General features: G+C 44.1%; 1 protein-coding gene and 1 long non-coding RNA gene across 2 annotated transcripts; one reads left to right on the top strand and one right to left on the bottom strand.

Annotated features, from left to right (window-relative positions):
* Positions 1–5,458: 5,458 nt before the first annotated feature.
* LOC123075709 (uncharacterized) lies at positions 5,459–6,981 on the bottom strand. Its single transcript, XR_006436183.1, has 2 exons — positions 6,703–6,981; positions 5,459–6,048 (listed from the first exon to the last, which is right to left on the bottom strand). It is a non-coding gene; the product is annotated as an uncharacterized lncRNA (long non-coding RNA).
* A 138-nt stretch (positions 6,982–7,119) lies between these two features.
* Positions 7,120–9,622, top strand: LOC123075707 (ras-related protein Rab-2-A). Its single transcript, XM_044498252.1, has 6 exons — positions 7,120–7,530; positions 7,622–7,761; positions 7,985–8,067; positions 8,177–8,381; positions 8,465–8,533; positions 9,391–9,622. Exons 1-5 carry the CDS (start codon positions 7,488–7,490, stop codon positions 8,531–8,533), a joined length of 540 nt encoding a protein of 179 aa, XP_044354187.1. The 5' UTR covers positions 7,120–7,487; the 3' UTR covers positions 9,391–9,622.
* Positions 9,623–16,345: the final 6,723 nt, after the last annotated feature.

Here is a 16,345-nt window from a genome sequence, read left to right as displayed (position 1 = left end):
GGTGCTTGGGTGTTGTACTTTCTTGGATAAGCATCCCACTTATGATTAACCCCTATTGCAAGCATCCGCAACTACAAAAGAAGTATTAAGGTAAACCTAACCATAGCATGAAACATATGGATCCAAATCAGCCCCTTACGAAGCAACTCATAAACTAGGGTTTAAGCTTCTGTCACTCTAACAACCCATCATCTACTTATTACTTCCCAATGCCTTCCTCTAGGCCCAAACAATGGTGAAGTGTCATATAGTCGACGTTCACATAACACCACTAGAGGAAAGACAACATACATCTCATCAAAATATCGAACGTATACCAAATTCACATGACTACTAATAGCAAGACTTCTCCCATGTCCTCAGGAACAAACGTAACTACTCACAAATCATATTCATGTTCATAATAAGAGGGGTATTAAGATGCATAATGGATCTGAACATATGATCTTCCACCAAATAAACCAACTAGCATCAACTACAAGGAGTAATCAACACTACTAGCAACCCCAGGTACCAATCTGAGGCTTTGGGACAAAGATTGGATACAAGAGATGAACTAGGGTTTTAGAGGAGATGGTGCTGGTGAAGATGTTGATGGAGATTTACCCCCTCCCGATGTGAGGATCGTTAGTGATGACGATGGCGATGATTTCCCCCTTCCAGAGGGAAGTTTCCCCGGCAGAACAGCTCTGCCGGAGCCCTAGATTGGTTCCGCTAAGGTTCCGCCTCGTGGCGGCGGAGTTTCTTCCCAAAAACTTTCTTATGATTTTTTCTCGGACGAAAGACTTCATATAGCAGAAGATGGGCACCGGAGGCCTGTCAGGGGGCCCATGAGGCAGGGGGCGCGCCCCCCACCCTCGTGGCCAGGGTGTGGGCCCCCTCTGGTATTTTCTCCGCTCAGTATTTTTTATTAATTCCAAAAATGACTTCCGTGAAGTTTCAAGACTTTTGGAGCTGTGCAGAATAGGTCTCTAATATTTGCTCCTTTTCCAGCCCAGAATTCCAGCTGCCGACATTCTCCCTCTTCATCTAAACCTTGTAAAACAAGAGAGAATAGGCATAAGTATTGTGGAATAACATGTAATAACAGCCCATAATGCAATAAATATCGATATAAAAGCATGATGCAAAATGGACGTATCAGGTCGCAGTGGAGAAAAATCGAGAGAAAGTACTGGGCTGAGTTTGCAGGTGACCCAAGGAATGTATGGTTTGGTTTAAGCGCGGATGGCATTAATCCTTTAGGGAGCAGAGCAGCAATCACAGCACCTGGCCCGTGACTCTATGTATGTATAACATTCCTCCTTGGATGTGCATGAAACGGAAGTTCATTATGATGCCAGTTCTTATCCAAGGCCCTAAGAAACCTGGCAACGACATTGATGTGTACCTAAGGCAATTAGTTGAAGAACTTCTACAGCTGTTTGTAACCATCAACGATTAGCCTGCTCTCAGTAACCTTTCAGGACAGATAAACAAGGGATACCATGCATGCACGCACTGTTTAGCTGACACTGAAAGTATATACCTGGACAAATGCAGGAAGAATGTGTACCTGGGCCATCGCCAATTTCTTCCGACCAACCATCAATGTCGAAAGAAAGGCAAGCATTTCAAAGGCGAGGCAGATCATCAGAAGAAGCCCGCCATGCGTACCGGTGATCACGTACTTGCTATGGTCAATGATTTACACGTAATCTTTGGAAAGGGTCCCGGCGGACTAGCTGTTCCGAATGACGCTGAGGGACACGCACCCATGTGGAAGAAGTAATCTATATTTTGGGACCTACCCTACTGGAAAGACCTAGAGGTCCGCTCTTCAATCGACGTGATGCACGTGACGAAGAACCTTTGCGTGAACCTACTAGGCTTCTTGGGCGTGTATGGGAAGACAAAAGATACACCTGAGGCACGGGAGGACCTGCAACGTTTGCACGAAAAAGACGACATGCCTCCGAAGCAGTATGAAGGTCCTGCCAGCTACGCTCTTACGAAAGAAGAGAAAGAAATCTTCTTTGAATGCCTGCTCAGTATGAAGGTCCCGACTGGCTTCTCGTCGAATATAAAGGGAATAATAAATATGCCAGAGAAAAAGTTCCAGAACCTAAAGTCTCATGACTGCCACGTGATTATGACACAACTGCTTCCAGTTGCATTGAGGGGGCTTCTACCAGAAAACGTCCGATTAGTCATTGTGAAGCTATGTGCATTCCTCAATGCAATCTCTCAGAAGGTGATCGATCCAGAAATCATACCAAGGCTAAGGAGTAATGTGGCGCAATGTCTTGTCAGTTTCGAGCTGGTGTTCCCACCATCCTTCTTCAATATCATGACGCACGTCCTAGTTCATCTAGTCGACGAGATTGTCATTCTAGGGCCCGTATTTCTACACAATATGTTCCCCTTTGAGAGGTTCATGGGAGTCCTAAAGAAATATGTCCGTAACCGCTCTAGGCCAGAAGGAAGCATCTCCATAGGCCATCAAACAGAGGATGTCATTGGGTTTTGTGTTGACTTCATTCCTGGCCTTAAAAAGATTGGTCTCCCTAAATCGCGGTATGAGGGGAGACTGACTGGAAAAGTGACGCTAGGAGGGGACTCAATAATATGCAGGGACGGGCATTCTTGGTCTCAAGCACACTCATACTTCTACAGAACTCTACCTTGGTGACCCCGTATGTCGATGAACACAAGAACAATCTGCGCTCCAAACACCCGGAGCAGTGTGACGATTGGATTACATGTGAACACATCAGGACTTTCGGCAGTTGGTTGGAAACACGTCTCAGATGTGACAACACTGTTTTTTATGAGTTGTACTCGTTGTCCAGGGGACCATCTTCGACTGTATTGACTTACAAAGGATATGAGATAAATGGGAATACATTTTACACGATCGCCCAAGATCAAAAGAGCACCAACCAAAACAGCGGTGTCCGCTTTGATGCAGCAACCAAGAGGGGAAAGGACACATATTATGGTTACATAGTGGACATATGGGAACTTGACTACAGACATGATTTTAAGGTCCCTTTGTTTAAGTGCAAGTGGGTCAATCTGTTAGGAGGCGGGGTATAGGTAGACCCACAGTACGGAATGACAATAGTGGATCTAAACAATCTTGGGTACACAGAAGAACCATTCGTCCTAGCCAATGATGTGGCGCGGGTTTTATATGTGAAGGACATGTCTACCACACCAAGAAAAAGAAAAGATAAGGAAGCAAACACATCATACGATGAGCCAAAGCGCCACATAGTTCTTTTAGGAAAAAGAAACATCGTGGGAGTGGAGGGCAAGACAGACATGTCCGAAGATTATGAAAAGTTTCATGAAATTCCTCCCTTCAAAGTCAAGGCTGACACAAGCACCTTGTTAAACGATGAAGAGTATCCATGGTTACGGCGCAATAAGCAAAGAACACAAGCGAAGAAAAAGTGAAGACTTTCTCTCCACGACTATTATGATGATGCCTTTGATCTAGAATATCCATGTAACACACGAGTTTCCGTATGAAACCCTGATACTTCGAAAGAGATTGTCCGTTTTGTACACGAAGTGCATCCGGTTTTTGCACATGCTATGTGGGTGAAATGATGATACCATGTCAACTTTAAACCTTTTCGGAGTTCATTTGTAGTGCATTTCATTTTCTGGGTCATATAGCTCAAAAAAATCAGTAAATGCATGAAAAATAACAAATGAAGTCAGAAAGGGTTGAAAATTGATGATGTGGCTTTGAATGGTGCATTTTGAACAGACAAAAAGTATGGACTTCAAATAAGTTCAAAATAATGAAATCCCTTTGTAACACACGAGTTTCCGTATGAAACCCTGATACTTCGAAAGAGATTGTCCGTTTTATACACGAAGTGCATCCAGTTTTTGCCGTAACCCTCTCAACTTTTTAGCACATGCTATGTGGGTGAAATGATGATACCATGCCAACTTTCAACCTTTTAAGAGTTCATTTTGTAGTGCTTTTAATTTTCAGGGTCAGATAGCTCAGAAAATCAGTAAAATGCATGAAAAATAACAAATGAAGTCAGAAAGGGTTGAAAATTGATGATGTGGTTTTGAATGGTGCATTTTGAACACACAAAAAGTCTGGAGTTCAAATAAGTTCAAAAAAAGAAATCCCTTTGTAACAGACGAGTTTTTCGTCCCAAACCCTGATACTTCGAAAGAGATTGTCTGTTTTGTACACGAAGTGCATCCAGTTTTTCCCGTAACCCTCTCAACAGCACATGCTATGTGGGTGAAATGATGATAACATGCCAATTTTCAACCTCTTCAGAGTTCATCTGAAGTGCTTTTCAATTTCAGGGTCATTTAGCTCAAAGAATGAACTGGAAAACTTTTATGAAACTCTAATAGCAAAAATAATAAACTAAAATTTATGCAACTAAAATTATCAAAGTATTTTTTGTTCAAAACATTAAAAGCACAAGGAATTTTTCATAAAGAACTTTTTTTATTAGAAACTTTAATAGCAAAAAGAATTATGATAAAGATTTTTTGTTATAAACTAAAATAACAAAAATTATTTTTCAATATAATGATAAAACACAGTAATATTAAATAGCAGGAAAAAGAATCACTCCAAAATCTATTTTTATAGTAAAGTTAATCACAAACTAGTGATTCACACAAATTTCAAATAATTCAAATTTAAAATATTCAAATTTGAAAACTATTGGCACTAACAGAAACTTTATATTTTTTTGATCTAAAAGCAAAAAGAATTAAAAAAATAAAGCAAAAAACAAAATAAAATAAATTATGCAAAAAAACAAAACAAAAAAAGTGGAAAAAAATAAAAATGCCACCTACTAGGCCACCATGGCCTGAATACAACTAGAAACCCACCAATGGGCCAGGATTCAGGCCCGCACAAGGCCCATTAGGCCCACAGGCAGATACAATGTGTTTAGGCCCGTAAGCCTGCATTTGGTAGGAGCTCAAGAGGGCAGCGGACGTGGGGCTTATAAACCACTCCGAGCTCCTCTCAACAAGGGAGGTGGGACTAAACTTTTGGCCGCGGCAGCAGCACCCCCCTTTCGTCCCGGTTGGTGGCACCAACCGGGACCAATACCCACCTTTGGTCCCGATTCGTGGCATCAACCTGGACCAATGCCCCCCTTTAGTCCCGGTTGGTGCCACCAACCGGGACCAAGGGTCTCTGTTTCCCGCCCTTTGGGCTGCTGACGACTTTTGATGCCTCGTATAGGACAAGTAACCGCCTCGAGTTGGCTTATTACATGGGAGTTTGGTATGCTTGCTCACAACCGATTCCAAGGGCCGCTGCTCATGCTCATTTTCAATTTTCTTGGTGCATACGACAGTCTCTCCTACGACGCCACACCCAAAGAAAATTTTACCTTGGCAAATTCAAATTCCTCTTTGTACTGTCTTGAGACATTCATCTACTACAAAAAACAAGATAGCAAACACAATGTTACAAGAAAATAGTACAAGTTCATAGCACACAAGATGCTAACACCATGATAGTACAAGTACATAAATGGCTCATACAACACATACCAAATAAACTTAGTTCACAATGGTACAAGTTCATAGCACATAGGAGGTTAACACGATACATAGCAAATAGTTTGGTTTAAATGATTTAAAACATCTTAGATTCTAACTATTGTTCAGTTCCCATGTCCTCTTAATCCATCCAAGCCTCACACTAGGAGCAAAACCCTTGAATGAAGAGAAAACATCACGATATTTCTGCTCCAACAAAAGTTGTGAAGCATAGAAATGCTCATCAGTACCAGGTATGGCTCCATCTGCAATGACCATGGCCACCATGTCATGTATCTCATGTCTCTTTGATCCGACGATCTGTTTTTCTTGGAGGCCTGACACAAGGTGTAATTTTGTCAAATCAGCGGTCTCTTTTTCTTCAGGACCTGGCGAAAGGTGTAATTTTCTTCGTGCATACGTCGGTCTCTCCTCTGACAACATCACATCCAAAGCTAATGCTACCATGACCGATTCAAATTCCTCTTGTTCTTGTTCTTTATTTGAAATATCCATCTGGCACAAAAACAAGATAGCAGACAAGATGTTAACAACAAGATAGCACGAGTTCATAGCACACAGGATGTTAACAAAATGATAGTACAAGTACATAAATAGTTGACACGATACATAGCACATAAACTTAGTTCTCAATGGTACAAGTTCATAACACATATGAGGTTCACACGACACATAGCAAATAGTTTGGTTCAAAGGATTTTAAACATCATAGATTCTACTTATTGTTGAGTTTTCATGTCCTCTTAAGCCATCCAAGCCTCACACTAGGAGCAAGACCCTTGAACAAAGTGAAAACATCACCATATTTCTGCTGCAACAGAAGTTTATCGGTCTATTTTGCACTCGCATTTGCCACTCTCCCATCTTGGTACGGACTTGCCATTCCCCTTCCACATCTATTAGATGCACATATCAACACAACGAGGTCTAGCAGGAAAATGAGGGCCATATCAGGCACTTGAATCATAGCAATAGCAATAAAATGCCCACTGCCCATTTGAATCAGTAGCAGCATATACACAAGACTAGCCAGATCAAGCAGTACCAATATCAATCAGGGGCAGCATACACACAGGACTATCAATCAGTGGCAACAAAATGTTGGTCCGTGAGGAGGTCGGCGAGACAGAGAGGAGGTGAGGCGCTCACCGAGCTCGGTTGAGGTGCTGGCTGGTGAGGAGGTCGAGGTGGACGGAGCGGAAGCAGGGCGTCGTCCGGCGGCCGGCGAGAGCAGGGGCGGCGTCCGGAGGACGGCGACAGCAGGAGCGGGGCCGGAGGCGGAGGACTAGAGCTCGGTCGCGGAGGGAGCGGGGCCGGCGGCGGCGGACTGGATCGGTCGCGGGGGAGACGGCGGCGCGATTTCTTCCCTGATGGAACCTAGCAACGAGAGGAAACAGAGGAGAGGCGTATTGGTGGGCTCGGGAGAGAACTGGGCCGAATCGGTATGGATCGCGGGAGGGCAAGTTGCATGATCCAATAGGCCAGCAGATTGTGGTTGTGGATCGGCGAACACTTCACTGCATCAAACGGTCCACCGCACTCACTCTAGCCGCCTCGCGCACTAAGGGGCTGTTTGGACGATAGCCCAGCGGCGCCTTACCAAAATTTTGGCGTTGACCACTGGCTTGGGCTGCCGTTTGGATCAAGGCCAAAAAATTGGTTGTCTGCCAAAATTTCGGTCGGCAGTTCAGTTTTCACGCCCGCGCCTGGGGGAAACAGCGGCGGCGGATTTCATCGCCAAAATATTGGCGCGCCATGGATTGGCAGGGCATGTGCGGGCGTCATCCAAACAACCCCTAATCCCCTAAACACCACGAGAGTTCTCGGAGAAGAGAGGAGGAGCCGCGGCGTCAGGGCCGGAGATATTTTTTTTTGATAAAGGGAATATACTAATATCGTGAAGATACCAATTACACCCGGCCTCAGGGCCGGAGATGTCGCTCTACAACTTCACGTACATCCTCATCGGCGACTCAGGTCCGTTCCCGAACGGTCAATCCCCTCCTCTTGCTGCTAGTTCCGTCCGTTTAGTGGAGATCTGATTGGATGCTCCGACGACCTACTGCAGGTGTCGGTAAGACATGCCTGCTGGTGCAGTTCCTCCACAAGGAGTTCCACCCTGTCGTTGATTTCAACATCGACACCGAGTGCGGGGACAAGATGATCACCATCGACAACAAGCCCGCCAAGCTCCTGATTTGGGACACGGTACTCTTTCCTCTCCACCCAGATCCACCATAGAAATTACTGCCAGCTGCGCATGAAACTATTAGTGTTGCCCAGCCCTGCTTCGAAATTGGACGCGGCATCTCTGCTAGATAGCACAGTGTGAATTTTGAGTTCCACAAGTTTGTCATGCCGTAAGCCCTAGTGTCACGTTCAGTTATCGGGGAAAATAATCCATCTTGTGCTGTCTGTGTTAACATTACAGCCAGGCCGACACGCATTCAGATCGTTAACTACACCACTCTACGACGAGGCTGTCGGTGCTCTCTTGGTTTATGACATCACCAGGTACCTCCCACTCCCAGAGACAATGGAAGCTGCCCTGTTCACTCAAGTGCATGGCTGCCTGAACTTTAATTATCCTGCTGTTTGTATCATAATCAATGATGACATTCAGGAGGGAGACTTTTAACTATCTCGCCAACTGGCTGCAAGATGCAAGGAAATATGCGCACCCTGGCATGACAATAATGCTGATTGGGAACAAATGCGATCTATCTCACAGCCGTGCAGTGAGCTATGAGGAAGGCGAGCAGTTTGCAAAGGACCATGGCCTTCTCTTCATGGAGGCATCTGCAAAAACTGCACAGAATGTTGTGGAGGTAATGCTTGTTTGACTCTTGGTGCATCTCTGCGCAACCAAGGCCTTTGTGTTGTTGATCATTTTCTCATGTTGTTTATGCAGGGTTTCCTTCAGACTGCTGTAGGAATATACAAGAAAATTCAAGATCCTTCCTCCGATCTATATAATTAGGTAATGTTTTACAGTTCAGTCATAATACTTATGTAGCTGTCCATTTTTAATAAAAAGTTTTACCACCTAAGTTTCTCTTGGATGAAGCAGAAACGCCTTTCGATTGATTCAAGACTGTTATGTGATCCTTAGGTTACGTTATTTAATATTGCACGATCTCAGTCCAGTTTCTGATGTATGTTTTACTACAGTACAAAATGTGGATGGGAGTGTTATGTGATCCTTAGGTTACGTTATTTAATATACCACGATTTCAGTCCAGTTTCTAATGTACAGAATTCTGAAAACGTAGGAATCGGGAAAACACATAATAAGATACAAATCCATGTGTTAGAGTGCTGGTCAAAGAACTGGAAAACTCAAGAATAGTTTATACAAGTTTTGAGTGTTTGGTTCACATGTATAGAAAAGCAGCACAGTCAAAAGATATGATTTTCTTTTTGGATTATATTACAGAACTAAGTACTTGGTCTCATACTATTTTGTCTAAGAAATCTAACAGAGATCTGAGTGAATCATAAAATTTATGTGTTCTTTAACTGAGATCGACGGAAATTTTCTGCTCCATTTCTTTAAACCAAAATGGATAAACAGTTTAATCAAAGGAAAATTTCTGATATTTATGATTTCCCCCACTTATAACTAGGAGGTCCAAGCGGAAGCGCATAATGCTATAATAACAGCGAACACGGTCCCCCTATACTCAGACCCTATTCTTTCAACATGTGTTTGCCTGATGAACTGTTACGTAAAAAACAGTTATTTTTGTTTTCTTTCATAAAAGCAGTTCTCTTGGTGATCTCATTGGAGTGTTGTCAACCCTAAGACGAAATGTTCTGTTTTTCTTATTTTTGCAGGTTAGCTGATTCAAAGTTGGCTACACACTGCCTAGCATCATTAGAGGTGCTGGTGCCTCGTCTTCCTATGGTAGCCGCTACCGTGGTTAATGTATTGATGTGCATGAAAACTTGTCGTGCGACACTATTTCGTGTGTCAATGGATTATGATCTAATGCTAAACATTTCAATAAATGTACAATGTGTCGGATTCCACAAATTGTATCCTTTAGTATGTGAGATTAAGTAAGAATGTGTGATTTGATGTTCCTCGTGTCCTTTTCATTTAAAGTCGTTAACCACCTAATCAGATTTAATAATATGGTTGCTAAGTCTTTAGGTATTTCTCAAGGCTCATCTTAAGTCCTTCAGCAAAGCAATCTTATTAACTTTGCATTTTGAGAAGATTGCTGAGTTAAATTCCGATAAAACCTACACTACTTTATTTGCAATTTGCATTAATTGTCTTTGAGGAACCTAAGCGTCGTGTCTACGATGATATGGGTATGTATGCCATGGGGCCAAATTTGTGCATGTTTGTTCTTTTGTAAAAGGAATGTGCACTTATCGCGGTAGCGCTCCTTGCCACCCCACGAATTCCTCCATGGCACCTTCCTCTGTGTGGTTTTGCTCCTTCTCTTCTTCTTTCTTACCTGTTGGAGCAAAACTTAATTGTAGGTGTGAGTATGTCAAACTCCTATGTTGACTTCACCACTAGTACCTGCTTCTACTGTGAATGGGAAATGATTTAGCAATTGGGGATTGCGAGCGCCGATGCTATACATAGCTTACTACCAGACGAAACTCGCGCTCACCTACAAAGATTGTTGAAAATATGTCAGCCCAATAACTGGTACAAAGCGGTTTTGGGAAGCTTCTGAGGACTGGTCCACGGAACTTTCTGTCTGATTTGAACAATTTTGGGAAGGTTCTACGTGGTTTTTTTTTTCATTTTTCTTTTCTGTGTTTTCCTCTATCGGTTTTTCTTATGCCTTTTTATTTTTGGTTTTCCTTTGCTTTCTTTTTTTTCAAAATGTGTGTTGAATTTTTTTAGCAAATTTTGAATAATTTTTACATGCACATTGAACATCTTCTAAATACATGTTAAACATTTTATCCAAATACATGTTGTGCATTTGTAAAATGCACAATGAATATTTTTTTAATATACTGTTTTTTTCCTAAATTTCATGAACAGTTTTTTAGAATTATGCAAATATTTGTGAAGTGTTAAAAAATTGAATGGTAGAAGATTTTTTTTATGTATTATATGACCATTTGGTAAAATTGAGCGAACATTTTTTTTACATTTCATGAACATTTGTTAGAATGTCATGAAACATATTTTTAAATGCATGATAATTTTTGAGTGTCACGAAAACATTCTTGTACGTTATGGACATTTTTACACTTTCTAAATATCAGACATCTTTTTTGAATGGTAAGAATATTTTCTAAAATTTTCGTTAGCAATTTTTTCAGTGCACCAATATTTTTCAAATTTAAATTTTTAAAAAAATTAAGTACATTATTAAGTTTTTGAAATATATTTATTCAAATATTCCGAAATATGGGCAAAAGTAGAAACCGAATGAATGAGCTAAGAAACGGGATACTGGCCGAGCCACTAGCTTGTCGCTTCAGGCGAAGCTACACTCGGTCTCCCACAAAGGAAGGGCAAACCCTATTTGGCGCCCCTAGGGTCAATTACATGCAAAATGGCACACGGTGGACAGCCTTGTTCCCTTCGCTAGGTTTCATGGGTTGGCCCATCGACGCATGTTTTCTGAAAACTCCTAACCGGTTTTGGAACTTTCTAGAAGCTTCTTGTTTCTGGGTTTTTCCGCTAGTTTTTGTCCGATTTTCCTTTTTTTCACTTGTTTCTTTTTCATACGACTGAACTTTTTTAAAATTTGATTCTATTTTAAAATTGTGCAGCTTTCACAAAGTCATATAAAAAATTCAAATTCATCATTTTTCAAATTTTGTGAACTTTTTTCAAATTCATTTTTTAAATTTTTGAACTTTTCATAATTTCATGAAGTTTTTCAAATTCGCAAACTTTTTTGAAATTTCGAGAACTTTCTCAAATTTCGGAAAGTTTCTCTTAGTCTATGACATCACCAGGTACTTGCCACTGACAATGAAAGCTGCCCTGTTCGAACAAGTGCATTGCTGCTGAACTTCAAGTACCCCGACGAGAGGGAACAGAGGAGAGGCGTAGTAGGGGCCCGGGAGAGAACTGGGCCGAATCTGTATGGATCGCGGGAGGGCAAGCACGGAGATAAGAGAGGCCACTTCTCTCTATTAGCTAGCTAACACAGTATACGAAACCCCTAAATTAACCCTCCAAAACCTTCTAACAACCCCCCCCCCCCCCTCAAAAATAAAAAATAAAACCCCTGCTTCTGCCAGCTGCTGACGCATCAATGCCTTTTGGTCCTGATTGGTGTTACCAACCAGGACTAAAGGTGCTCCTGCCTGGGCGCCCTGCGGCGGCCACGTGGAGCCCCTTCTGTCCCGGCTCGTAAGCGAATCGGGACTAAAGGTTTTGGGCTTTAGTACCAACCCTGTAGGCGTTGTTTGGATAGGCAGAATATAAAGAACGCGATCTCTACAAACCAGGAAAACTGTTTAACAGAATAAAACCTTGTTTGTTTGTTCCAACAAATTCGTGGATATAGCAAACCAGGATCCCTAAAACCCAGGATTTCAGGTTTATAGAAAAACGAGTATTAGTTGTTTTTCCAAAAACACGATTAGCATATACTTATCGTAACTATTTCTCCCCGAATCCTGGGCACGGCTGCTTTGTATACGAAGCATGCACGACCAGCGTCGCTCGGCGACGGCCAACTCTAGCAGCTGTGATTCGATGCCGATGAAGGGAGGTAGGCGCGGCGACCTCGGCGTTGAGGGAAGCAGTCGCTGGCGTCCACAGACCACACGTGCTCAGTCATGACGGCCTAAGTGGAGGCAAGCAGCGTCGTATATGAGCCGAGGAGCTTGCCAGAAGGGCACGACTGGCTGCCGTCATAGTAGGCGGCGTCAAGCCTATTCAGGGCCCAATGGATGCACTACCGGCGACGTGGGCGTACAGGGCATGCATCCGCCGGCGGCCAACCACCGGAGGAGTCGCCACGAACCTCGTCACGGCTGTCCCGTCACCGTGGGTGGCGTCAAGCCTATGCATGCCGCCCGCGGCGATGAGGGATCAGAGATCAAAGGAAGAAGCCTGGCCTAATTACGGACGGAAATACGAATGGCTAATTGCTATTCAAAGAAAGCACTGAGCCAACTAGATTTGCGCTTTTCTAGTCCAAACAAAGTTTTCCACAAGCTGATTATTAACCGAAAAATTAGTAAAACCAGTTTTTGCGAAACATCGGCTAGAAACTCGTTTTATATATTCCCGTGGCTAATATCTACTAGCCAAACAACACCTTAGTCCCGGTTCCAGAACCGGGGCTAATGGACCTGTGAACCGGAGACAAATGATCCGTTTTCTACTACTGGTTCCCCCGCTGGTCGTCACACGCTCCGCCACTAGGACCAGGTACTTCCCTTTTTCACACGCCACTCGGCTCGGGAGCTCTACCTGCCCGTCGCCGGTTCCAGCTCCCCACCATGGCGAACGCAGCTCCCCTCAGCCCCCACACGACACACTACGGTGAGGAGGAGGACGGGGGAGGCGGCCATGGCTATGGGTCGACGCCACGACGGGAGAGGAGGCTCGGGCCGAGCACGGCGCAATAAAATTTTCGACGGCATGACGGGAGAGGATGTTGGCGTGAGCGCGACAGAAAAATCGCCGGCGGCGACTATGGGAAACAAATTTGTGTGGTCGACTCGAGAGACGAGGAGATAAGGTGGAGGACAGCGGCGACACATCGCGTTCTCTCTGGTTCCTTCCGTCGCACGTGGGCCTCCAGGGACATGTGCAACAGCCTCGTGTGGGACGCGTGGTCTGTTAGCAGCCTAACAATATCTCTCTCGATCTATGACTCTCACATACGAATTCTTGTAGCAATAGTGGATTACAATCTCACATACATGAATTGGGGGGAGAACAGGGTGCCGCCGCCGCCGGGTTCGTGATCCACTGGATGAGTCTTCGCTTCTACGCCAGCATGTAGGTATAGGGAGCGGTTGGCAGATCACACCCACTCTGGCCCATGCACCTTTGGGTTGGGCCGTCGCTGGCGGTTGGGCCGTAGCGCATACGGGTCCGTGAGGCTGTCAGTTGATGGAGCCCTCCTGCCAGTGGCCTTGACACCCCCTCCTTCTTGTGATGAGGCTTGCCCCCAAGCCTCAGCTTCTGGAAAGCAGGCTTGAAGTTCTTGCTTGTCTTCCCAAGTGTCGGCGATCACAGTGTAGGGTAACGCAGCAGAAAATAAAATTTTTCCGACCTACGCACCAGCCCAGGACCACTATGGAGACTGCATACATGGTTTGATCTTTTTCGTTACCGACTCGTAGCGCAGCGGGAAGTAGAGTCGATGACGATCGGCGGTGCAGATCTCCGCAGCTAGGATTTACAACCTCCCAACCGCGAGGATGTATACCCTCATCTGCTCCTCGGACAGCCCTCCGGGAGGCGGTCGAACAGCCTCCCAGATGGTGTCGCGGACAGCCCTTCGGGAGGACCTTCGAAACTCGAACGGTCACTCGGACAGCCCTTCGGGAGGACCTTCGAAACTCGGACGGTCACACGGACAGCCCTTCGGGAGGCACTCACGAACTAAGACCGAAACTACGATCTCTCTACAGAGTTGCACACATACGGTGTCATCTATCCGGCAGGGCTTCGCCGTCCAGAACTAGTTCCCACCGGAACCCAGACAGCCTTTCGGCTCTACGAAACTCTTTTCGTGGGAGGGAGAGAAGAAGCCAGATAATGCATGGCATGTGTATGAGAGCAAGGGATGATCCTTTAGGCAGCCCCTCCACCCCTATTTATAGGCCAAGCCCAAGGGTGGCTTCTCCAAGAAGCCAAGGGGGAAAATACCAAAAAGGCCCTCAAGGTGGCTTCTCCAAGAAGCCAAGCAAAAAGCACTTTCACTATTCATGACGACATTTTTCAGCGTCCGTTCGAACTGAAAATATTTATGTGGGCTCAGAACATTTCCAGTACCCACTAAAATAATTTTCAACGCGTTCCGAAACAATTTCGGTTTAGTGATTTTCATCTGCGAAAAGCAAACAAGAATGCGTTTTCACTATTCATGAAGACAATTTTTCGCGTCCACTAAATCCGAAAATATTTCTGTGGGTCTTAGAATAATTCCAGTACCCACTAAAATGATTTTGGATTCGTTCTGAAACAATTTCAGATTAGTCAATTTCATCTGCGAAAAACAGCCAAAGCGGTACCGGCAGCTCCGGAACATTTCCGGTTTTTATCTCAGAAAATTCCAAAAAGCTTCCAGAATGATTCTGGCATCCTCCAAGAATTATCAGGCATGTGCCGAAACCAATTTGACTTATTGGTGTATCCCAAAACAACTTTTCGGTATCATCGAAACTTATCCGATGACCTCTCTCTGCGGTACGATTCCGCTGTCCGAAACTTTTCGGTGTCCGAAACTTTTTCGGTGATTTTCTCTCAAACTCCCTGTCTAGTATTCAGCAGATAGATGACCCTTAAGCGTGTGACCCTATAGGTTCGGTGAAGTATAGACATGACCTGGAACCCCTTCCGATCAATGTTCAACATCGGAGCCATGGACACCCATATTGACCCCTATACCCACACGAATGAATATTCGAGTGAACCTCCAGTTGAGGTGAGCTATTCCTGTTGCTTCACGATATATCACAAACACCTGAGGTGAGATTTATTGCATCCCCGTGGGCCAACACTTTGTCCACTATGCAAGTTACCTCGTTACTGGTTTTGTTCTCTTTTCTCGTTTCGTGTTCCGGCATCCCCGTGATCAAATCACAAAGTGTCTGGCCAGACGATGATGGACACCGTAACACCGAGTGGGCCCGAGTATATCTCTCCATCGTCGGAGGAGCAAATCCCAATCTTGAGCTATCAAGTTACTTGACACACTTTTCCATGAACCCGTAAGCCGCCGTAATAGCCACCCATTTACGGATGACGTTTAACAAACCCCAAGTTCATGAAGCAAGCATGAAGAAACTCGATACTCTCATGGTCTAAGGAATCATGCAAACGTTAACCATCTCTGTGTTATGTACCAATAAACTTGTGACGAATGAATCTCTTAGCATAACATCAATCCGGGTCAATTCAACACAAATGTTCTCTTAACATTGTGCCCTCAAAATTGCTGGCATAGACATGCCCATGATCAGGAAAACAGAACCATCATGCAACACTTGAGCTAGTCTTAGAGGCCAGACTAGGAATACTTCTTACCGTTTATTATTCCACACGTGCATATGAGTCTTCCTCCGAGCCTCGTGGATATTGCAGACTCGAGAATCATTGCAGTTATAGCATGGAACATAAACATAATTATGAACTCGGAGATAAATAATATCATTTATTATTGCCTCTAGGGCATATCTCCTACAGACTCCCACTTGCACTAGAGTCAATAATCTAGTTTATGCTAATGCACTTCACACCTGTGGCACACCGGTGTAAATATGCTTCGCTTGTGGTATAGCCTGATGTCCAACGGATCTGACGACTTCAGTTCCGTGTGTATCTTTGCATGTCCTCGCGTTTTCACGTTTTCACAAAATTCATATTTTGTGTGGACTTGGCTTTGTATGTATGTGAATCACAGGTCGAACCTGGATTCCTCAGACTGAGTTATGGAGCAACTACCTGCAGTAGTGTCCCATTGTCAAAAGCCATCTTGGAACTATACTAAGTTCATGAATGAACTATATGGTTCAACATCTTCTTTGTCGCTTCTAAAGCGTCAACATACTTAGCCCTTGTTATAGAGTTCGCCACAGTAACTAGTTTGAACAAATTCCAACTAACTGTGCCACC

The sequence above is a fragment of the Triticum aestivum genome, chromosome 3D (genome assembly GCF_018294505.1).
Source record: "Triticum aestivum cultivar Chinese Spring chromosome 3D, IWGSC CS RefSeq v2.1, whole genome shotgun sequence".
Taxonomy (NCBI): domain Eukaryota; kingdom Viridiplantae; phylum Streptophyta; class Magnoliopsida; order Poales; family Poaceae; genus Triticum; species Triticum aestivum.
The sequence above is the reverse complement of the archived record's forward strand: the minus strand, read 5'-3'. Positions and strand labels throughout refer to the sequence as shown.